The sequence below is a fragment of the Eucalyptus grandis genome, chromosome 4 (assembly GCF_016545825.1).
Source record: "Eucalyptus grandis isolate ANBG69807.140 chromosome 4, ASM1654582v1, whole genome shotgun sequence".
Taxonomy (NCBI): Eukaryota; Viridiplantae; Streptophyta; class Magnoliopsida; order Myrtales; family Myrtaceae; genus Eucalyptus; species Eucalyptus grandis.
Window position 1 is genome coordinate 11,630,616 of NC_052615.1, and position 24,496 is coordinate 11,655,111.

The window sequence follows — 24,496 nt, forward strand, 5'->3', positions numbered from 1 at the left end:
TATTTTAACAGGCCTAATACCCTAAAAAAAAATCCAACTTTTAGATTCAATATCAACTCTACCTTAATTTTTTTAATCCTCAATTTTAGGTTCAATCACAATTTTTCCTAAACTTTTTTTTCGTCTCATAAAAATATAATTAATATTTACTTGAGTTTTAAATCTAACATCGTCTACCTTCCATCCCAAATTTCACTAGACAATTGAGAAATGAAAAACTTCATAGCATGAGCTGTTTGAGTATTTAGAGCTAGATTCTCCAATCGCGATAGATGTAAGACTCCCAAGCACAATAGATTGAAAATACGGAAAAGCGAAAAAATCAAAATTCCCAAAATGATTTCCTCTTTTGAAAGAGGAAATCAAAACTTCATTTTGAGCATGAATTCTCCGTCCTCCCCGGCCGCTCCTGCCCGCCTGCTCCGGCCGCGGCGCCGCCGCCGCCGCGGCGCTCCGCTTCCCCGGCGGTTCGAAGTGTCTCAAGAGGGAGCAGCGGCGGCGGAGCTCGCGGCTCGCGGCTCTGCAATCGATCTGAGCTCGCGGCTAGATGAGCTCTGTCGCCAGAGACTCCCAAGCACGAATAGAGCCGGCTATCGGCAGGCAGGAATATTGAGCATAAAAGGAGGAAAGTCCAGAGGAAGGAGGAAAAATGAGGTGAAAGGGAAAAAAGACTCGATTTTAAAAATATAAAAATTAAAAAAATCATTTTAAAAAATATTTGCTCTAATTTTTAACTAAATTTCAGATCTAAGAAAATGTCATTGTGAAAATTTGGTTAAATTCCCAAAATGAGAAATTGGTGGGACATAAGTTCACCAACAAAAGTCCCACCAATGTGAGATCAATTGAAGAAAAGGCTATTTGTCTTATTGTATCATTGCAAAAATTTGGTTAAAAACTATTGCAATGACGTGGAAATGTCATAAAGGCAATTGTGGATAGAATGTTAGAGACATTGGTGGTTTTTCATGAAAATTTAATTTATAATGAAAATTGGACTGGAGTGTTTTTTAATGAGAAAAAAAGTTTAGGATAAAATTGGAACATGACTAAAAGTTGAGGGTTTTTTATGAGATGGAAAAAAATTAGGGTAGATTTGAGATTAGAAATAAGATTGAGAATTTTTTAAAGTATAATACCGATATTAATATTTTCCAGCTTTATTACATTCCCGCGAAACATATATACACGCCTTTTATTTCATCTCAAGAATCAAAAAAGCCATACACATTTTCTAAGCGAACGGGAAAACAGAGGATGAAAGAACCAAAGCTGTGCACATTCCTTCAAGAATCGAAAGCTTGTGCACGTTTCCACGGGTTTTGCCATGATTCCCACGAGGCTATGATCCAGCCATCCAAGATCCCAATCTGGAAGCAATCCCTCGTCGACCGACTGCGAAGATGCGCCAGCAGCGGCGAGCTCGAATCCGTCTACGCCTCCATGATCAAGAGGAGCGCGGACCAAGATTGTTTCTTGATGAACCAGCTCATCTCCGCCGCTTCCGCCGCGCGCCACCCGGCCTTCGCCGTCACGGCCTTCGACTGCATGGAGAGCCCCAACGCATTCGTCTACAACGCCATGATCCGGTGCCTGGCGCACCGTGGTATGCCAATTATGGCTCTCGAGTGTTACAGGTCCATGCTGAGGGACGGCGTCCGCCCCACGAGCTACGCTCTTTCGTCGCTGGTCAAGGCTTGCGGCGCGGCGCGGGGTCTGGGGTTGGGCGAGAGCGTTCACGGGCACGCCTGGAGAAATGGGTTCGACTCGCACGTGTTCGTGCGGACGGCTCTGATCGATTTGTATGCGAATTTCGGTAAAATGAAGGAGTCGAGGAAGGTGTTCGATGAAATGCCCGAAAGAGATGGTTTTGCATGGACAGCGATGGTCACAGCTCATGCTCGTTCGAGCGACATGAGCGCTGCCGGGGCGTTGTTTGAGGAAATGCCCGAAAGAAATGTGGCTGCTTGGAATGCTATGATAGATGGGTACGCGAGGTTGGGTAATGTTGAGTTGGCCGAGTCGCTGTTTGAACGGATGATGGTAAGGGATATCATCTCATGGACGACTATGATCACTTGCTATTCTCAGAACAAGCGATTCGGAGAAGCATTAACCAAGTTTCGAGAGATGACTGCTCATGGAATTACCCCTGATGAAGTGAGCATTGCTGCCGTAATTTCGGCTTGTGCTCATCTTGGTGCACTAGACGCAGGGAAGGAAATCCATCATTATGCAATGCAGCATCGATTCTGCATTGATGTTTATATTGGATCTGCCTTGGTCGATATGTACGCCAAGTGTGGGAGCTTAGATAGTTCCCTCGTGGTGTTTTACAAGTTGCGAGAGAAAAACCTCTTCTGTTGGAATTCGGTTATTGAAGGGCTTGCAATGCATGGTTATGCAGAAGATGCGCTTCAAATGTTCAAGCTGATGGGAAGAGAAAAGATAGAGCCTAATGGAGTGACATTTGTTAGTGTTTTAAGTGCGTGCACTCATGCCGGGCTAGTAGATGAAGGCCGACTGTGGTTCCGTAGCATGACTGATGATTATAACATCACTCCTGGGGTCGAACACTACGGATGCATGGTTGATTTGTTGAGCAGAGCCGGATTGCTGGAAGATGCCCTTGAATTGATTCAGAATATGAAAGTCGAACCAAATTCTGTTATATGGGGTGCATTGCTTGGCGGGTGCAAGCTCCATCGAAATTTGGAGATAGCTCAAGTTGCTGCTAATGCATTGAAGGTTTTGGAGCCAGAAAATAGTGGGTATCAGGCTCTTTTAGTTAATATGTACGCAGAAGTGAGTCGGTGGGGAGAGGTTGTGAGGATCAGAGCATCCATGAAAGAACAGAGAGTGGAAAAGGACTGTCCAGGGGCTAGTTCGATTGAAATGGAAGGTGAGATCCATCAGTTTGCAGCTTCCGACAAAAATCATCCAGATTCCAGCGAAATTTATTTGTTGCTGGATGAATTGGATGGACAGCTGAAGCTGGCAGGGCACAGGGAGGAAATTCAACATTCATTTCTTATTTAGGGAACTCTTTGTATACTAAGAATTTCAGTTATTACAGATGCTCAAAGAGCTTTCACTTGAGTTGATTATATTGCTGCATGATTTTCTTGAATTTCCAAGAAAGTCGCATACTTCGGATAACTTCAGGACGTCTCAAACCATTCCTCAGGCTCAAAGCGAGGAAAATTACATGTTTTTACATGAGAAATACGTACTAAGTTCACCATTTCGTCTGAACATAAGTTCAGAAGAAATTAGATTGCTTGAAAAGATCTGGAGACTGTCATTCTTGTTAAGAATTGAGACCTATTGATGTCCCAAAACATTCATTGAGATGCTTAAATGATGATTTCTTGACGGTTTATCATGAAATTTCTATGGTTGAACATTTTCTGCCCTTGAATTTTTTTGGTAGAAAAAAAAAAAAAAAAGCATTTTTTGCCCTTGATGAGCGGTAAAATTTCTTCAGATTTTCTCGGAACCCCAACCGACGGTTGTTCTTATTTTGATGCACATCCTGCATATGCAGGCATTGCTGCTCAAATTGTCCTCTATAGACCATGATGACCCGGTTTTAGATGAAAAGCAAAATCTACGAGATTATTATGTCGGTGACTTTCTGCAATTAGTTCATCAAATCTGCTGTAGAATCCGATTTTCAGCTAAGATGCAGTTGAAATAAGAAAACAAACTCTTCAATGTTAATTGTTCTGATGACACGGATCCTCCACTGTTGCATTCAATTGCCTGTGAAATTGGCATGATCAGATTTCTGGGTCAACAGAAGTTAAATTACAATATATAACAGTTATCTGCAGGAATGGCACTCTTAATTCTAATGTTATTGCAAGGAACAATTGTTACAATCTCGAGGAGTAAGCACCTTCCTCTCATCTTCCAAAAATGTCTGACCATGTGGCCTTCTATTTCTGAAGAAACAAACCAAGCAAGATACAAATCAAAGAATTGACAAAAAGAGACTGGAAGAATTGCTTTTCACAGTTGAGAGGATGGTATGGATGAATCCTGTTTTTATTATAGTAAAGGCTCCTACTCTGCTGGTCAAAGCCTCAAACTGGTTTCGCTATTTTTGCATCTTCACTAACAGCCTGTTTGAAGTTGAAAAGGCCGGAAAGGCCTCGTCCCTTGGCAAGTTGCTCAAGCTCTTCAAGTTTTTGCTTAAGAAGTTCCACCTCCTTCTCTAAAGCTTCATCCCTTTGCCTCATTGCCTACGAGTGGATGATTTGTAACCATTAACAGTACTGGATATGAACTTTGAAAAAACTATATTTTCTAATCCTGATAAAAGCAATTAAGCAGAGAACTATCAACTTCTTGGACTGATGATATTCCTGTTTGACTAGATCAATTTTCTGAAACTTTTTGACCGCAAAATACATGTAATTGCTGCAGAAGGATTCCAGTCAACTTTTTAGGAAAATGATGAAAAACATAATGAACTGGATTTGGTCATTCACAATATGCACATATATATAATATATGCATCCTAAGCCCCATGTCGCCTGAAATTAACTGAAAACAACAGCTACATCAAACTTCCCATGGCACAGTACTAGACAAATACCATGAACTACTGCTGTCTTCAAGCTGAATAAGCTGAAAGACAATTCATCTCGTCTGAAAGCAACTAGGTGGTTCTGCAGTAATTATCTGGCATTTGGGCTCATTCTATTGGATCCTAATCAATCCATCTCAGGCATCCAAGAAGCCAAATCATTGGATTTTCCATCTTTTCGGTATAAGAGAAATCTTGCCAGGAAAAATTACGAAGATGAGGCAAGATATACAACCCTAGCATGAGGAAAATACTGGTTTCATTTTTATTTTATTTTCCTAGTTATGCATTAAGCTTGGTACCTGGAAGTACCTATTGAACTTTCAGTACCTATCGAACTCCTATAAGTAAAGGAAACTGAACAAACTGTTACACATCTCCATTTTTTGTGCAATTCAAGCCTAGCATAGTCCACAACATCAGTGTTGAGTGATCAAGCCAAGAGACTGCATGGGTGGGTTGATTATCACCCAAATTGCAGACAGAGAGAGAGAGAGAGAGAGAGGAGGGCAAATTCTAGTTCAGACTTGATTAGACAATAAGATAGAAGAGAAGGGAGGGGATCTATTCTGTACAAATTGATCATTAGAATATCTGAACGTCTTAAGAAGCCTGTTTGATCAAGCAAAAACAACCATGCAATGCGGTAATATCAAAGAAGCAGTATGGTGTGGTTCCCACAACCTATTCAGCAGATTTTTTCAAAGAAAGTGCAATAGTTTGACAGAATTCATCATAAGTGACTGCTTCATGTTTGCTAACCCAACAATAATGATAACTCAGAAACACATTCAACCCCAATACAGGAAATTTATAAAACCTTCAGTGTTAGCAGAAACTCACCACTGAATTTTCAGTTACAGCTGAAAGCCGTGATTAATTTCAGTTTAAGAGAACATTAGGAAATACAGGTGACAAAGTTCAATGTGGGAATGAAAACCAACAAAAGATGGTAAAATATGACTAGGATCTTACAACATACCTCCAGTTCTTCCCTGCGTTTTTCCTCCTTTCTAGCTTCTGATTTAGCACTCCGTTGCACCTCAAAGATCACAACAGCTCCAGCAACCTGTCCACAGAGACAAATGGCCATGCAAAAATAGAGTAAGAAGTAAATCACTGAATCACTGCTTTAGGATGGAATGAATGTAAATATCAGCTGTGCTCTGTGAAAAATGTATAGCAGAATCAGCAAAAGATATTTTGGAAAAGGCATTTTGCTGGACAAGGAACTTTCCAAAGTTCACGTTGAACCTACCAGTGGAAAACAACTTATTGACGATAGCAAGAATGCCAGGAACTCAACTCATGCATAATATAAACACATTCTAAGTTACAGATATGGCTATCTGAGAAGTTAGCCTACCGAAAAGACAAAGACTTCTCCAATCAGGTCCACTGCAGCCTGTACAGCTTTCTGTTCATTTAGAGGCCGGATCTCCACGTCAGTTGCATGACCATAGATCCTTCTTTGTATGTTTGTCGTCATTCGATGGTTAGCCTGTATGATCAAGTTATTAGTGTCCATCAGATCCAGATGTAGCCAACCACAACTTGTATCTTCACATAAATATCAGGGGGGGAAAAACCTCCTAGGATGTGCTTTATTAAAGAGCTTAAGGTAAGATACAAGGAGAGGAAAATTGGTGAATCATTATGGGCATGATACAGCTACAATACCGAGAAGTACTTTAAACTCTAAACGAAGGGAAACAGTTGCATGTGATTCAAGACAGACAACAGCCACAGGCACTTGAACCACTGATCCACTATGAAGAAGCATTGCCATCAAGCTGATAGAGACCCCACATGTCATCTATCATAAGTCAACTAAGGATTAAATGCCAAGAAATCACCGGATTCGAGAGCAAGTCCTCTAAGCATAGAGACAAGCAAGAGGATAACTTCCAATTCTAAAACAAAAGAATGGCAAGGAAACAGTTGCCAGTGCTGCCATTTCCAAGGAGGAAAGTTAACCACAACCTTAACCAGTAATAGATCTAGAGTAGCTGAAAATGTGCTCCTCTTTAGCATGTACTGTTTTAGAAGTTCAGCGTTACAGAATGCATCAACATAACCACTCACTAGTTACTACCCATGAGAATGATCAGATAATAACTATTGGTGAATCCATGATCTACAAAAAGGAGAAGGTTTTGAAGGCCAAAATGGTGCCAAAAGGATTAGCATTTCCAGTTGCATAATGCTTCAACATCTTCTCCGCACCAAAAGAGAAAATGCAGCATCTTTCTCAACTTCAAAATTAAAGCCTAAACAGAAAACTTACAAATGCAATGGAATAGCCAGCCTCGGCAAGTGGAAATACAGCCATTCACAGATGAGAATCCGCAACATTCTGGTCTAGTGCAGCATAACTTAAGATCGACTCTCAAAGACCATTAGAGGAAGATATCCAGGGTTCATTGAATTCAAGTTTAGTTATTAAAAAGCAAAGCCCTATCAAAACCTCCACGTTGCGCATTTCTGCATACCAGAAACACCTTAAGCGCTTCTTGGGTCTGCCCATTCAATCGAAAAGCATCCATTAATCCCCCTAAATCAGACTAAGCTAAAACCCAGTAGCTAAAATCCAACCAGACTCCCCGCACCGATCGTTCTATGAAAGACATTCATCAGCAACAACTAGAATGCTACATTGATCGACAATCCGCACTAAAAGCACGATCATCACATTCATTTCTCTCCATTCTATTCAATTGACTCACACCAGCCCCGCGCACTTCACCCGAAACGCCTAAAATCAACTCCGCGAGCACACTCAGACCACGAACTTCGCGAAACCCCGATCCGGGCACATTGAAAGATCCTAACTTTCGACACTAACGAGCCTCAGCTGACGGCCAAACCTGAGCGAAGCCGACGATGAGCCCGCGGAAGCGCGGGTGGAGAGCGGCCTGCTGCTTGAGCCGGCTCGCAAGGGGCTTGCTCATCGTCTTGACGACGAGGGTCCCGAGCTTCAGCAGCGGGAGCACCATCTAGAGATTCTCCGGGAGCCGGCGATGGCGGCGGCGGCGGGGGGTCAAGAAAGCGGCGGTTCTCGCGGGGGTTCTTTGATTGGGCGAGAAGCTATGCGGCGGCGGAGGGAAAGCGGGTCTATAAAGGGGGACTGGCAGGGGGAGGGAGGTGGGTTGACTGAGCGACGGAAGGAGTTTCTTGGGGAAGAAGGCTGTGACGTAGAGAGAGAAAGAAGAGAGACACAGAAGAGAGAGAAAGAGGTCGGAGGAAGAAGACGAAGAAGAGAGAGCATGAACACGTAGATGCTCGTTCCAACTTGGAGGCCAAAGCGCAGAATATGATTCGTTGGAGCTCATTTTTTTTTTTTTTTTTTTTTTGGGGGGATGACGAGGACAAAGAGCACTAGAAATCTGACCCTGTTATATTTGAATTAGATCGCTGAAATTTAGGCCGAAATTTAGGCCAGTGTGTAATATAATTCCACGACTCTTAATTTGTTTAACATAATCACTCAATTTTCGGTATGTGTTTAATTCAATTCATAAATGACATGAAAATGTTCGATCTCATCCTTCTGTTGATTTTAAAATCAATGATAAGTTGTCACTTTTCATATGTTACAATACCAAATCAAACATATATCGAAAATTCAGAGATCACGTCGAGCAAAATTAAAAATTAAGGTACGACGTTGTTCATCAAGGTAAATTAGTTTGATCAAAATTTAAGGGTTATTTAATTTTAAGCCATTTTCTTCTTTCCTCTTTTTTAAAGATTTCCATTTCTAATAATACCTCGATTTAGTATAATATTAAGATAATTGTCACTTTATAAATAAATAAATAAAATTCTACGCTTGTCCACAAAATTCAAATGAAAGAGCTTTTAGAGGAAAGATGTCGGCATTGCCTCCTATGATGAATAGCATTTGGCCATCTCAAAAGAAGTGTACACGACTTGAGATGACGCAGCATCAGGTAGCTGGGGTTTATGCTAATTATATTCGTGTAGCAATCATAGCAATTTGTTTGACAAGATTAATAAACAAGTTACTTTCGAGTTCAACCTGAAATTTATTGTAAAACGTGAGGATGATAACTGCAGATTTAACATGTGACGGGTAATTAATATGGGAAAAATAAATGTGAGGTGGATTTTAGTTGATAGGAATTAGCTAGGACAAAGGGATATGTTTTTCTATTATATTCTATTTATTTCATGAAAAATGAATGATTTTGAAAATGTTTTTTTTAAATGATAGTTAGTATCATTTAAGACAATTGAGTAATTAAGTATAATTTCATTATCGATAATTTTGAAAAAAAAAAAATTTGGTAAAGTCATTATCAATATCAAGTTATGTCTGAAAATTTCCCTAAAAACTTTAGTTCTCGGTTTCAACTAGTCCAATTTCCTAATTATATTGGCTTTGAAGCCTAAAGATGAGTAGTTGGCCTAGTTTAACACGAGAATCAAATCTAATCGGTCTAAACTGATGGGTTTGAAGCCACTTTTAAAGAAAACTAGTTTGATTCTTGATTCCATAAACCTAGAATTCACCTAGGATTAGTTTAGTTCTTGGTTTCAAGTTAGAACCGTTTCAACCATTCCAATTTTGAAGCCTTTTCGAAGTTTTGAAAAGAAAAAAAAAAAACTTTTGCACACTCGAAAATTAAGACATGGTCTTTAACATGGACAAATAACAAGATATCCATTTAACCAATAAATGTTATTATAGTGAAATGGTGCAATTTTTATTTTTTTCATCCAAAACACAAAATGGATCGATTCAAGACCGGTGATGGGTTCAATTATTGATTACAATCTTTTGAAATTGATAATTGGAATTAGGAATCAACCCATCTTAGAGCTAATCGCCTCAACTCTCCGCCATCGACCCCTCCCTAGTAGTGAATCGCCAGATTTTCTATTATGGTCGCGAGCTCGACGTATGAGCTCCAATGGCCACAGCACGAGCTAAAATTTGGCTTGACGATGTCCACAAGACACCATATCAAGTGTGGCCTTGTCTACACCTTGAGCTCCAACCATCACAGCTCGAGCTTAGAGGTTATAAACGGGTGGGTTTCGGGTCGGTTGGGTCATTAATGGTCCAACCCAAATTAACCCATTAACCCTAAAATTTGGCTTATTTCTTATATATATGTTTTGTATTGCTAAAATAGCTTTATACAACACAAATTTAACGTATAATTTTTATAATTTTTAAAATAATTATTTAAAAAAGTTGAATTTTAATTATTTTTATTTTTCTAAAATAAAATTTTTAATTATTTTTTATTTTTTAAATGTAATTTTAATTTTTAATTTTCTTTTTTATTTTTGTTCTTCTTCTTCTTTGGCCGGCCATCCACAGTGAGCCTTGAGCCTCGCCAAACAAGAGCTCACCATATGGCAGGCTCGAGCCTGTGTCAAACTAGCGAGCTTGGCCCTGTGGCGAGGCTCGAGCTCACCTTCGAGCTCCAACCATCGTCGTGTTGGCGATCGAGGAAGAAAAAAAAAAATTATAATTTCAATTTTGTAAAAATATATTTTTGTAAAGTTAAATGGAGAAGAGATAGTCTCTTTGTAAATGGGTTGATAAAATGGGTCTTAAATGGGTCTGCTCTCAGACCCATATATCTCGACCTTTAACCCATTATGGGTGCTTTGAGAAATAAGGCTTGACCCATTAACGATCCATTTAGCTCAACTCGAGCTTGAGCTTGGATCAATCTTGAAGATGGAGATTAGATGAGGTGAGAGCAAGCCCCATTTAATTTGGCTTTAAATGAATGTTATTGGGAAAATGTAAATACCTTTAAGTTTAAAAGAGGTTTTTTTGAAATGCAAATAATATTTAATAAATTATGATTTTAAAATATATTGGGAAACTTTGGCTTAAATGCCATTTGGTAAAAATAATATTTTGTAATTGAGTTTTGTTAATCTTTTTTTTTTAAAGTTATAAATATTTTTGATAGAAGTTAGCCACCAGACAACCTTGGTGAAGTCGCTCAAGTCACTTGACCCACACGATGTTGCCCGAGTCGCATGACCCAAACGATGCCTGAGGTTGCGCAACCCCAAGTGGCCATCATTGCTACGTGCTACCCCTTGTTAACGGTTGACAATCAACGGTCAATAGCATTTGTTCGGCTTCTCCATCCAAACCCATGGAGCCCATGGAGAAGATGAACAGTGACAGGACTAAAATTTGCATTCTAAGAATGCAATTCCTAAAGGACCTCTAGACTTGTTTTGAGCTAAAAGTTCTAGAATCCTTTGGAAATGTAATTATTTTTTTTCATAGTTGAGTAAAAAATGAACCAAATGCTATTTGCATTTTGCCAATGAATTTTAAAGTTCCAAAGCCCATTTGAAATGTAGAACCAAACCGCTGCAACAAATATTGGAGGTAGAGAGATGCGGAGAGAGGAGAGAAAGAGACCAGGGGGCAGAGGAGGATTCCAATGTGTGGCGTGGTGGTGCGAGAGAACGACGACCATATTTTTTAGAAGTGAAGTGGCAAAACTGTAAAAACACAGACAACTTTACTGGAGGGAAGCACGTGAGTTCGAGTTTTTAGAATAGGGAGGGTATGTCAAGATGGGTTTATTTCATAAAACAAAATTAAAATTTGAAAATATATATTTTAAAATTATATCATTTAAAAAACTAATTAACAAAAAATGTTATCATTATTGATTTTAGATTATTTCTTTTCTTCCTTTTTGCTTTATTTTTAATTTTATTAAAAGAGAAAACTATTTATACCTCTCTAAAATAACAAACGCTCAGATCAAATGTGTGGCCCACTATCAGTTTAAGATTAATCCTTACATTCTTTCCATTCAATTCGATTTCTTCTTTTTCTTTCCATTTGGGACAAATTTGGCATCCCACCTTTTCAAAAAAAAAAAAAAATTTGACAAATAACCAACTAATTTCCAAAAAAATGTTTATTGGACAAAGAACTAACTAATTATGGTATTAGGGACTTGCGTACTTCTTCATTTTATTTTATTTTGTACTAGCAAATCGTTTCTTTAAAAATAACCTAAGCACTAAAAGAGGAAAGGATCAACAACGCACCCTTAATGAAGGCATTTAACATAATTATGACTATATTTGTCGTTACATTATAGTCTATATATTTTAACTGCTTTACTTTCATTTTATTTGGCAAATTTAATAGTTCAATTTTTTATTCAATTTTCATGCTATCATTGGACGATTTTCTAAAAGAGATCATAAATAATTTTAAAATACGATAAATTCAACTATATTAAAAATTTTAAACATCCATTATTATTACGAAAATTCAAAAGAAAATGTTATGTAGACTGTTGTATTTGCCTTGATTACAATGAATTATTAACTGTTGATACTTGATAAAAGAAGAAAAAAATGTAAGCAATAATTTTAAATCAAGAGTGGGACACACAATGAATCATGTGATCAATTCAAAGTGGTTGGAGGTATCAAAAGCAAAAAATGGAGTGGAAAAAATGCAAGCCTTATTTTTGTAAGTGATGAAAATTATTTTCATTCATTTATTTTCATAAGCAATAGGAAAAACCTCCTTTCGAAAAATATTTTCTAATTTTTGAGTTTTTGTGAAACAAACTCACACTATTTTTGTACTTTCCTTTTTATAAATTAAATCCAAGCCGATTTTTTTTCTTTTTTTAAATGCTTCACCTCATCGAGTAATGAACAAACGCGCACTTTTTTTTTGCACTTTCCCTTTTTACAAATCCAAACCGAATTTTTCCTTTTTTCAAAACGCTCCTCCGCATCGAGTCCCGCGCCCCTTCCTTCCGCGATCCGCGTGCTAACGCCACACAGCGAACCGCGTCCGTCGATCTCCCACCCCTCCCTCCCTCAACCGACGTTCACGATCGATTCCCACGCGGCCGAGTCCCAGCCACGTCATCGATCCTCGCCGAGAACAATCTGAGCCGTCCAAGCGAAACCGACTCCAACGGTCGATATCCTCCCTCCTTTACCGCGAGAAACCGCACAATCCCCCCAATTTAAATAGGACCCCTCCTCCCCTCCGTTTTTCACCATCTTCTTCAACCTCCGAAACGACAGAAGAAAAACCCTAAACGACATCGTCCCCTCATCTCCGATGGCGCGAACGAAGCAGACGGCCCGGAAGTCCACCGGCGGCAAGGCCCCGAGGAAGCAGCTGGCCACCAAGGCGGCGCGCAAGTCGGCCCCGGCGACCGGCGGCGTCAAGAAGCCCCACCGCTTCCGCCCCGGCACGGTGGCGCTCCGGGAGATCCGGAAGTACCAGAAGAGCACGGAGCTGCTGATCCGGAAGCTGCCCTTCCAGCGGCTGGTCCGCGAGATCGCGCAGGACTTCAAGACGGACCTCCGGTTCCAGAGCAGCGCCGTGGCGGCGCTGCAGGAGGCGGCGGAGGCGTACCTGGTGGGGCTCTTCGAGGACACCAACCTGTGCGCCATCCACGCGAAGCGGGTCACCATCATGCCCAAGGACATCCAGCTCGCCCGCAGGATCAGGGGCGAGAGGGCTTGATTCTCGGTTCTCCATGTACATGTGTTCTTGAGTCAGCAACGATTGACAAAGCTGGGCAGCTTTTCGTAGTAGATATCGACGTGAAATTGCATTTGATGTACTGGGTTTCTATGAAAATTACAATTTGTATCGTTTCGTTTGAATTTGAAGTACCTCGAAGTCTGGATCTCTCTCTCTTTCTCTCTCTCTCTAGAATGATCTTTTGGAGACTTGTGAACTGGTTTCAGTCCCATAAGCCGAAGTCAATGATCCTTTTGAGTACGTTCTAAGCATTTTGTCACGCTGTTCCTTGTATATAAATTGGTTCCTTGAGGTTTCGAAGAACCCCAACAGCGCAAGATTCAATTCTCCACCTTGTGGGCACTCAAGAAACAGAGGGAAAAGAAGATGATCTTCCCCAAGAACGATCTGGATCTGGTTTTGGTCCCGGGCGGGCTGGGGATCATGTTCGCATACCATCTCTTTTTCTCTGCAGATACCGATACGCCCCTGAAACGACGGTCATGGGCATCGAGAATGCCGACAGGAGAGCTTGGATCGATGGAATCAGTGAGGTAGTCTAAGATCTCGTGCTTGCTCTCGTCTCTCTTCTTGCTTCTTTGCTTAGCATCATAGACCCTTTTGAGATTCCAATTCAGGGTTGTCGTTCTTTTGCCTTTCCCTTTTGAAAGATGTCGACAAGCTGCGACGAGTGATCTCTGAATGCGCGAGCAGGTGAAACTCGGCGACAGAAATTTCGCTGCCAACGTGATCGCGTCGAGCGTGACGGCTGCGACCTCCTTGGCCTCGGTCTCCCTCGCCCTCAGCTCTCTCCTCGGGGCATGGATCGCGAACTCCACCGCCGACGACATGTTCCGGCGACTCAGGGGCTTCGGGGGCACCGACCCATCGACCGCAGCCATCAAGTACATGAGTCTCTTGGCCTGCTTTATCCTGGCTTCGCGTTCTTCCTTCAGTCGGCCAGGCACTTCATCCACGCGAACTATCTCATCACCACACAAGACGATAGCGCCGGCAGTGAGGCCGTGAAGGAGAATGCGAAGGTGGTCATCGCAAGGGGCGGCGAGTTTTGGTCGCTCGGGCTTAGGGCGATCTGCTCTGCTCTTGCTCTGCTCCTCTGGTTCTTCGGTCCGGTGGCCATGTTCGTCTCCTCCGCCATTTTAGTGATGATTCTGTATCACCATGACTTCCGCTCCATCCCTTTGGCGAGAACCCGCCGACTAAAAACCGGATCAGGAGGAGTTCAGTAGGTGGGCAAGTTGCTGCTTCCTGCCATTGCAATGATGCATCGAAGTGGGCTAAGAAAGGGGTTGACCAGAATTGATTTGTCTACGTTCATGTATTCGTGATTTTCAAGGAAATGACAATAATTTTTTATGTTTGGTTGGAATCTTAAAAGAAGGGAGTTTACTTTCTAAAAAAATATTTATCCTTTTTTTGGTCAAAATAGACATGTATTATTCGGGTTTAGTAACTTAGGCATAGGCTACTAAAGAAATAAGTATGGGGCCAAGGTCTCCAACTACCTAAGTTGGGTTCACTGAGGTCATACTCGAGACCCTAGTGCTTGTGCCTTAGCTTTGGCTCAGGTTCATAAAACTCGAAATGTAAAATTCATTTTCCCTTATAAAACATTAACCATTTACTTCAAAAAAAGAAAAATGAAAAATCAACATGTCATTCTAGTTCGAGAAATTGTAATTTTAGTCTTAAATATATTGTATGGATTTGAATTCAATCAACATTTATATTGAACCGATGTAGTTACAATCCTTTGAATGGAAAAGCAATTAAGTCCAAATTGGCCAAGCCTCACTTGAAGTTGTTGTCGTGATGATCCCAATCGTAAATGCCGCCTTACATGTTATGACTATTGATCTGATGTAAATGACTATGCCCAAAAAAACTTTCATTTTTTCCTATTAATAAAAAGGAACGGTTGAAGTTGGTAAAAAAGGGTGGTATTCTCATGAGATATTCAAAAGGTTAGCTGCCGTAAAATATGCGGTCACCTCACCTTCAACGTCGCAAACCGAAGCAAATGGCGTGCAAGTCCACTGGCGGCAATGCACCAGGACGCAGCTGGCTACCAAGGTGGCGCGCAAGTTCGCCCCGGCAACTAACGGCGTGAAGAAGCCCCGCCAGTTCCCTCAACGGTTATGGCCAGCACAGTGGCGCTTTGGGAGAAGGAAAAATATCAAAATAGTCTGAAAACTTTTAAATTAGATGAAGTCCTAAATATTTTCACATCGGTATCAATTCATTTTATCCAATCAATTTAAGTTAAAAATTGTTAATATAGATGTCGGTTGTTCTACATGATGAGGCCAACACTAATGTAAATATTTTGAAATAATTTATATATATTTTTAATATTTTAAATAGTTTTGAATTTTTTTCTTTCCCCATTTTTTTCTTTTTCTAGTGGCCGTGGCTGGCCACCAGCTACAACCATGAACGGCAAGGACTAGTCTCACCAAGGCAAGTGCTAACTATCCAAACAAGGCCCCCTTCCCAAATTTAGTGAGGCCCAACAAACCTCACCCACAATCACTGGGCCTCGTCAGCCATTGGCAAAAAGAAATGGCAAAGAAAATTGAAAGAAAAAAAATTAAAATATTATTAAATGCGTTTACGGTAGTAATTTCTGGCCCAAATAGACATGAGGGATTGAATCGGTACTAATGCAAAAATATTTAATATTAAATTAATTTAATTAAAAAGTTTATAATGAATAAATATTTAATAAGTTTATACCTTTACCCCCCAAGAGATTAGGAAGTATCAGAAGAGCACGGAGCTGCTAATCCGAAGCTGCCATTGTAGAGGCTGGTCCAGAGATCACACAGGACTTCAAGACTAACCTCTGTTTCCAGAGCAGCGCTGTCGCGGCACTGGAGGAGGCAGCGGAGGCAAAACCTGGTGGGGCTCTTCGAGGACATCAACCCGTGCACGATCCACGCGAAGCGGGTCCCCATCATGCACAAGGACATCCAGCTCGCGAGGAGGATCGGAGGCGAGAGGACTTGATTCTCGTTCTTCATGTACACGTGCTTCTGACTTAGCAATGATTGAGGAAGCTTCGTTTTTTGAAGTAGATATCAATGCGAAATCGCGTTTGATGTTGTTTCTTTGAAAAATCATAACGTGTGTCGTTTTTTCTGAATTTTAAGTACCTTGAAGCCGGGGTCAGTGTTTCTCTTTGTCTGTGATCTGATCTCTAGAGTAGATCTGAAGATTAGAAGATTGAAAATTACGGGTTGCCTTGAAATTGAAGGGTTTATGTTGGAAGATATGCATCGGACCCAATCCTGGAGATATGCTCGGAATCTCACGTGATTATGATGGTGCATAAATTAGTTAGGAATTTAGATTGAGATTAGATTCTGATTTTATTGTGATTCACAAAATATATTTTTACCTTTATTATATCATTTCTGTATTATAATTACAGAAGATTGTACAATAGAATACATAGTGAATATACAAAACTTTCGCATTTCTCTCGTCTTCTTCACGTAGTCCATCTTCTTTCACATGTACAAGTTAATCTGCATTACATGGGTTGGTATGCAACATCGACCCTATGAAAGTTGTAACAGTCAAAATCATTGAATGGCCGTTGAATCAGCCGAAAAGTTATGAGCCATCGATTTCAAAACTAATGATTTGATCGATAGTCGTTACATGATTCTATTGCTAGGTTCATCACCCTTTGCTTTCATTGTCTGAGGAGACTATCCATTGATTCGCGGTCATCTCGGGTTGCAAGTTTTTGGCATTTCTTTTTGTTTTGCATTCCGGGGGATACGGCTGACTGCTAATATGCGACCGCAACATCGTTAGTTGCCCAGATGCCAGAGCGTGACAATACTAGTTTCACTTCCCTAGCATGATCTTTTGGAGGCATGTGAAGTGGTTTCGGTCCCATTAGCCGAAGTCAATGATGCTCTAAGTATATTCCAAGCAGTTGATATCTCTTTTCCTATATTAATCAGTTACTTAAGGTGTGGAGAACCCCAACAAACCCGGCATTCAATTCTCCACTCCTAGGAACTTCAGAAACTCAGGGGAAAGAACATGATCTTCCACAAGAAAGATCTGGATCTGGTTTTGGTTCCGAGCGGGCTGCTGATCATGCTTGCATACAATCTCTTCTTTCTTTATAAATACCGACGTGCCCCCAGAGAAACGGTCATGGGCATCGAGAATTTTGACAAGGGAGCTTGGGTCGAAGCAGTCAGTAAGGTAGTTCAAGATCTCGTGGTTGCTCTCAATCCCTCATCACCAACGTGATTGCATCGAGCGTGACGGCTGCGACCTTCTTAGCCTCGGTCTGCCTCACTCTCAGCTCTCTACTCGGGCATGGATTGCGAACTCCACGGTCGACGACATGTTCCGGCAACTCGGGGGGCTCGGGGACGCCGACCCATCGACCACAGCCATCAAGTACATAAGCCTCCTGGCCTGCTTTATCCTGGCCTTCATATTTTTCCTCCAGTCAGCTAGGCACTTCATCCACGCAAACTTTCTCATCAGCACACAAAAAAGTGATAGCACCGGCGAGGAGGCTGTGAAGCAGAACGCGAAGGTGGTCATCAAAAGGGGCGGTGAGTTTCTGTCACTCGGGCTTAGGGCAATCTACTTTGCTCTTGCTTTGCTCCTCTGGTTCTTCGGTCCGGTGCCCATGTTCGTCGCGTCCGCCATTTTAGTGAAGATTCTGTATCACCATGACTTCCTCTCCATCCCCTTGGCGAGACCCCAACAACCAAAAACCAGATCAGGAGGAGTTCAGTAGGTGGTCAAGTTGCAGCTTTCTGCCATTGCAATGGTGCGTCGAAGTGGGGTAAAGGAAAGCGTTGAACAGAATTGTCCAAAAAAGGGTTGACCAGAATTGATCTGTCTTCATTTATGTATTCATCCGTTAATTATGGATGGCATGTCCAAGATCCGCAAAGCGAGGGAGGGGAGTGAGCTGTGGTGGAGGTTTGACTCTAGCTGTGTTGTTTGGTAAGAAAAATTTGTCTTTATATATTTATATGTCTATATATATTTATATTTATATATATATAGATAGATGTATATGGACATGCATTATTTGAGTTTCGGTAACTTGGGCATGGCTGTCAAGGAAGTAGGTACAGGACCCAAGGTCCCCAGTTGCCATCGGCCCGAGACCCTAGTGCTTGTGCCTAGATTTTGGCACGGGTTCATTAAACTTGAAAAGCAAAAATCATTTTTCTTTATTTTAGAATACTTATTTTCTGTTGATGGAAAATATTAACCATTTACTACAAAAGAAATGAAAAGCCAACACGCCATTAAGTTATTTTGCTTCTAGCATCAAGAAAATTGTAATTCCAATCTTAAATATATTATATGGATTTGAATTTAGTCCTCAATATTAAATTGAACTAGTGTAGTCACAACCATTTAAATGAAAAGACAATCAAGTCTAAATCAGCCAAGTCCCACTTGAAATTATTGACACGATGATCTGAATCATAGCGGCCATCTTATATGTTACTATTAGTAATTTGACACAAACAACTATACTTGAACAATCCTACGATTTTTCCTTATTAATAAAAAGGAACGATTGGAGATTGGTCAGAAAAAAAAAGATTGTACTCATGAGATATTCAAAAGGCCAACCCCCATAAAATATGTGGTCACTTCATCTTCAATGGCGCGAACGAAGCAAACGGCACGCAAGTCCACTGGTGGCGAGGCCCCTAGAAATCAGTTCGCCAACAAGGCAGTGTGCAAGTTCGCCCCGGCAACCGGCAACATATGAAGAAGTCCCATCGCTTCTGCCCCGGCACAGTGGCGCTCCAGGAGATTAGGAAGTACCAGAAGAGCAAGGAGCTGCTGATGGCGCTGCAGGAGGCCATGGAGGTGTACCTGGTGGGGCTCTTCTAGGACACCAACATGTGCGCGATCCACACGAAGGGGGTCACCATCATGCCCCAAGGACATCCAGCTCGCCAGGAGGATCAGAGGCGAGAGGGCTTGATTCTTGTCCTTTGTGTACATGTGTTTTTAAGTCAGCAACGATCGATGAAGCTGCACTTTTCGTAGTAAATGTCGATGTAAAATCAGGTTTGGTGTATTGGATTTCGCTGAAAAATCACAATGTGCATCATTTCTTTTGAATTAGTAGTACCTCGAAGCCAGGATCAATGTCTCTCTCTTTGTATGTGATCTGATCATTATCGTTGATCTGAAGATAGAAGATTGACAATTACATGTTGCCTAGGAATTGATGGGTTATCCCCTTCCATGTACAAGTTAATCTGCATTACATGAATTGGTATGCAAAATCAACCCTATGAAAGTTGTAACAGTCAAAAATCATTGAATGGTTGTTGAACCTATGGAAAATTACGGCCCATCGATTTCAAAAGTAGTGATCTGCTCAATAGTTGTTACATGATTTTATTGCTGGGGTCCTCACCCTTTGCTTTCCTTGTAGAGGAGACTATCTATTGATTCAGTCATCTCGGGTCGCAAGTTTTTTAGCATTTCTTTTTGTTCTGAATTCCATGGGATACGGCTGACTGCTAATATGCGACCGCAACATGGTTAGTTGGATCATAAGCCTACATGCTAGAGCGTACCAAATCTAATTTCACTTCCCCAGCATAATCTTCCGGAGGCATGTGAAGTAGTTTCAGTCCCATTAGCCGAAGTCAATGATGCTTTAGGTATATTCCGAGCAGTTGATCACTCTTTCCTATATTAATCAGTTCCTTGAGGTTTGAGAAACCTTAACAAACACAGCATTCAATTCTCCACTCCTAGGAACTTCAGAAACAGAGGGGAAAGAACATGATCTTCCACAAGAAAGATCTGGATCTGGTTTTGGTGCCGAGCGGGCTCCTGATCATGTTCACGTATCATCTGTTCTTTCTTTATCGATACCAACATGCGCCGAAGACAACGCTCATGGGCGTTGAGAATGATGACAAGAGAGCTTGGGTCGAAGGAATCAGTAAGGTAGCTCATGATCTCATGGTTGCTCTCAACCCCTCATCACTCTTCTTGCATCTTTGTCGTTCTTTTACTTTTCCTTTTGTAAGATGGTGACAAACTGACAAAGAGATCTCTGAAAGTCCAGGGATTTGACACTCGACAAGAGGACTTTCGCCACGAACGTGATCTCCTCTTGCGTGACGGCGGCGACCTCCTAGCGTCGGTCTCCCTCACTCTCAGCTCTCTACTCGGGGCATGGATCGCGAACTCCACCGTCGACAACCTGTTCCGGCAACTCGGGGGGTTTGGGGACACGGACCCATCAACCACGGCCATCAAGTACATAAGCCTGCTGGCCTGCTTCATCCTGGCCTTCGCATTCTTCCTCCAGTCGGCTAGGCACTTCGTCCACGCCAACTATCTCATCACCACGCAAGACGACAGCATCAAGGAGGATGCGAAGGTGGTCATCATAAGGGGTGGCGAGTTCTGGTCACTCGGGCTTAGGGCGATCTACTTTGCTCTTGCTCTGCTCCTCTGGTTCTTCGGTCCGGTGCCCATGTTCGTCTCCTCCGCCATTTTAGTGAAGATTCTGTATCACCATGACTTCCTGTCCATCCCCTTGGCAAAACCCCAACAACCATAAACCAGATCAGGAGGAGTTCAGTAGGTGGTCGAGTTGCAGCTACTGCCATTGGAATGGAGCATCGAAGTGGGGTGAGAAAGGGTTGACCAGCACCGATCCGTCTTCTTTCATGTATTCATCAGTTAATTTATTTGCATGGATGGCACGTGCAAGTTCCGCAGCTCGAGGGGAGTGAGATGTGGTGGAGGTTTTACTCCTTAGCTACGTTGAGAATCTTTCTTTCTTTTCGAGCAGATTTGAACAGCTGTTTGCAATTTGCGTTGCAAGAGAGGCTTTCGGCCCATCAAAGTACAGAGCAAAAAGGCTTAGAATGTTGTCTTGACAGCATTGCTTCCATTTGGTATTGGGCTTCCAACTTCAATCCTTCCATGCGCCTAAGAGATGGTCCTTGAACATGTGTTTTTCGACATGGTCCGCAATTGCATCAAAACGACATAATTCCCAAATTTATAAAGTTCAAATCTTTGAGGTTTGGTGGATGCACCCCAAAGAATGTGTCTCGAATGCATTTAACTAAGCACGGTGCTATAATACATGAAAATCCATGAGATAGTAGGTGATAATATAAATAGGGCCAGATTCAAATCCTAATAACACATAAAAGATTTTCCACCTGAATGGTGTGTTTGGAATAATGACTTTTTCTCGCTTTTTGCCTTTTCTCGATCATGTAACTCATGCATTTTGACATTTTTCGGAGGGAAAAATGCACTAATAGTTCTCAATTTTTTGCCTAATGTGAAATCAAGTATTAAACATTTTTGTTGTTGATGCAACCAATTTTTATTTTTTTTATGACCGCTTATCCAATTATGCCGATGTGGTGCGCCTAAAATTGGATGTACCTTTTTTAAAGTATTTTTTCATATAAGCAAAACATTTAGATTTATTGATGTAATTTTTCCCTTTAAAACCAAAAAGACAAGTCATCTTTCGTAATTTTGAGAATATACGTAGTGTATTAAATTTTGACGAGATTGTAAAAAAGTATCATTTCTTATAAAGTAAGAAACCAACACGGTTAAGTTGTCATGTTGCTAGAGTACATATCACATTCGAGAAAACTACAATTCAATTTTAAATATATAACGCAGTCTCAATTCTTTGAGCGAAATAACAATCAAGTCCAAACAAGTCAAATCTCAAATTACTAATATGACAATCTATTCATAGCCGGTGGCGATCCAACATGTACAACTTTATTCAAAAAATCCTACAACTTTCCTTATTAATAAAAGGCTTAATTTTTTTTTATTAAAACAAAAACCTAACTTTAGATCTAGTGGCAATTCTGCCTTAAGTCGAGTCCCAATTCTACACTAAACTTTTTTTATTCCATAAAATACCCAAACCTTGAGTCTATTCTCAATCTACACTGAACTTCTTCCTTTTTTTGATAAAAAGCTATAAAATTTTACTTGACTTGCAAATTTGCCTTTCGTCCAAAAATTTTCTTAACAATTAGAAGATGGAAAACTCTTGAACACGAGCTATTTGAGTATCTCAAGCACAAGCTCTTGGATTGTGATAGGTGGAAGACTCCCAAGCGCATGAGGTTCAATATTAAGTGCAAAATTGAAAATCTCTAAGCGAGATGAAATGAAGATTCTCTTAAAAGGATGAGCAATTGAAGAAAGTCAACCTTAATAAATCCAAATTTTACCAAAATTTCATATCCAAGAAGACTTTTAGGTGACACAAAAACTCATCTCCAAGAGATGTATTCTTGGATCTAAATTTTAAGAAAAAACTAGAGCTCACCAAAGGCAATCTCGGAAAGGTTAACATTGTAGATACGAGACTCGTGTAAATGTTGGTGGTTTTTTTTTATGAAACAAAAAAATATATGATAGAATTGGAACTTTACTTAAAATTAGTGATTTTTTTCATGAGACAAAGAAAAACTTATGATAGAATTGAGATTAGACCCAAATTTGAGGATCTTTTATGAGACAAAGAAAATTAGGATTGGAATTAAAAACGAGGGTTTATTAGAGTGTTAGGCCATTAATAAAACGAACCAAAAGGGGATAAAAAGAAAAGGAAGAAGAAGAAGAAGACGTAAGAAGAAATTTGTACTGCACTCTTATCGTGTGATGTTTGAAAAGGCCACCCCCCACATAAAATATGCGGTCACTGCAAGAGAAAAGGGCGCTTTCGCTGTGCTGCGTTTAATTATATTCTATTTTTGGGGGGGTTCAAAAAATACTTTAAAAATCACAGTTTTGGCTGTTATTGCGGGCCGTACGATCGAGCGATGTAACCTCAGCGGCAAAAACCGACAGCCTCTGGTTGAGACAGCGACCCGTCTTGTTCTTTTTGGCAAGTCCTGGAGTGGGACCGACCCACCACACATCTCTCGCCACGTGTCCTCCTCGTCTTGGGATGATGAGTTGCCCGTGGGGCCAAGAGAAAGAAGTGCGCCGGATCTTTGTAACGATATCTAATAAATAAAAAACCTTCTTTTCTTTTTTTGTCGTTTTTAGTGTTTTTATTATATACATAACACGAATGTTATCATTCTTTTAAAATAGTTTTTTCTTTTTTTTTTGTTTACGAGCGGTGGGGCACTTGATAGTAAAGTTGGACAAAATACGCTCAACTTTTACAAAAGGTATAATGTGGGATACCGTTAATTAATTTAATTAAATTTTTACCCAACCTTCACTCACCGTTTTCGATTTTGAGATTGAGAAAATGACATGACTTGTCTCTAAACTTTGGCCCTATATGTAACATCGTCTTTAAACTTTTAACGTGGCCTATGAACTTTAACTCAATATGTCTGTAAATGTTTAAAATTTTCAATTTGATCCATGGAATTTTAATAAATGTCCAAATTAATTATTGGATTATGAAAATGTTTAATATTATTTTATGAACTCGAATTAATAGAAGAACAATGTTGAACATTTCCATATAATTTTGGACTATTCATGTACCAAAATTTAAAGGACCGTATTCAATAGATTTAAAATTCATAAACTACATTGCACACTAAATCAAAATTCACGGATTTTTTTATGTATTATCCCTTTGAGATTTGAAAGGGAGTTTACTGGCTTGATAATATCATGTAATTGATACAACAAGGAACACTGGTTTTTCATAGTGCAAAGTTATTTTCCCAATGACTTAACATGCCATTCATGCAACGCAGATTCATCCAACTTGTACTTTAGTTGATATTGGCTTAACTCAATGAGTTCAAAATTTCGAGAAATATCTTTCATGCGCTTCTTACTGTGAAATTCCAAATCATTACTTACATAGTTCATCAGAATCATGTGAAAAATTTTGGCCTCTTGTATTTATTCAAAGCATGGTCCATCTCCAAAAACTTATTTTTAGTTGGTTGATAGAATCGAGCCTATCCAATAACGCTTGAATGTCTACATTTCTCAATTGGGTTTAGATGTAGCTTTAGTTAGAAAAACAAATCAAATTATATTATAAAACAATAGAAACAATGAGGAGAATCACTTACACCATACCTCAATAAATCTAATTCGAACTCAATACCCTTTGATTTCAATCTAATTACGCGACCGCCAAAAAAATAGGAAAATCATTGCCATTCGGGTTTGACTTTTGAGGTAATCTTGACGAGGCTTGAACCCAAGACCGGAAATAGAGAAACGGAACTCCACTACCACCAAAGTCAGCATCCTATTAGTCTTGCTAAGTATTTGAGACTCCATGGAGACGACATTGCAAAGAGGTTCAGAATTTCAATAAATTCAGGCTCCAAAGGCTT

At 40.4% G+C, this 24,496-nt stretch overlaps 5 protein-coding genes and 1 pseudogene across 6 annotated transcripts; 5 read left to right on the forward strand and 1 right to left on the reverse strand.

Moving 5' to 3' along the window:
* Positions 1-1,264: 1,264 nt before the first annotated feature.
* Positions 1,265-3,107, forward strand: LOC104440973 (pentatricopeptide repeat-containing protein At1g06143). Its single transcript, XM_010053950.3, has one exon. It carries the CDS (start codon positions 1,345-1,347, stop codon positions 3,037-3,039), a length of 1,695 nt encoding a protein of 564 aa, XP_010052252.2. The 5' UTR covers positions 1,265-1,344; the 3' UTR covers positions 3,040-3,107.
* Positions 3,108-3,810: 703 nt separating this feature from the next.
* LOC104440974 (OPA3-like protein) lies at positions 3,811-7,878 on the reverse strand. Of its 2 annotated transcripts, XM_010053952.3 has the most exons (5): positions 7,462-7,878; positions 5,961-6,095; positions 5,577-5,663; positions 4,073-4,247; positions 3,811-3,947 (listed from the first exon to the last, which is right to left on the reverse strand). In XM_010053952.3, the coding sequence occupies exons 1-4, from the start codon at positions 7,588-7,590 to the stop codon at positions 4,089-4,091; spliced, it is 510 nt and encodes a 169-aa protein (XP_010052254.1). In that variant the 5' UTR covers positions 7,591-7,878; the 3' UTR covers positions 3,811-3,947; positions 4,073-4,088. The 2 variants fall into 2 exon arrangements, with proteins under 2 accessions (XP_010052254.1, XP_010052253.1); XM_010053951.3 differs by having other exon boundaries at positions 3,827-4,247; positions 7,462-7,875.
* A 4,769-nt stretch (positions 7,879-12,647) lies between these two features.
* On the forward strand, positions 12,648-13,284 carry LOC104440977 (histone H3.2). Its single transcript, XM_018871840.2, has one exon. It carries the CDS (start codon positions 12,708-12,710, stop codon positions 13,116-13,118), a length of 411 nt encoding a protein of 136 aa, XP_018727385.1. The 5' UTR covers positions 12,648-12,707; the 3' UTR covers positions 13,119-13,284.
* Positions 13,285-17,315: 4,031 nt separating this feature from the next.
* LOC104440978 lies at positions 17,316-17,916 on the forward strand. Its single transcript, XM_039310695.1, has 2 exons — positions 17,316-17,366; positions 17,470-17,916. The coding sequence occupies exons 1-2, from the start codon at positions 17,316-17,318 to the stop codon at positions 17,914-17,916; spliced, it is 498 nt and encodes a 165-aa protein (XP_039166629.1).
* Positions 17,917-18,801: 885 nt separating this feature from the next.
* On the forward strand, positions 18,802-19,182 carry LOC104440979 (annotated as a pseudogene).
* Positions 19,183-19,949: 767 nt separating this feature from the next.
* LOC104440980 lies at positions 19,950-21,038 on the forward strand. The gene is made up of 2 exons (XM_039310696.1): positions 19,950-20,112; positions 20,201-21,038. Exons 1-2 carry the CDS (start codon positions 19,950-19,952, stop codon positions 20,737-20,739), a joined length of 702 nt encoding a protein of 233 aa, XP_039166630.1. The 3' UTR covers positions 20,740-21,038.
* Positions 21,039-24,496: the final 3,458 nt, after the last annotated feature.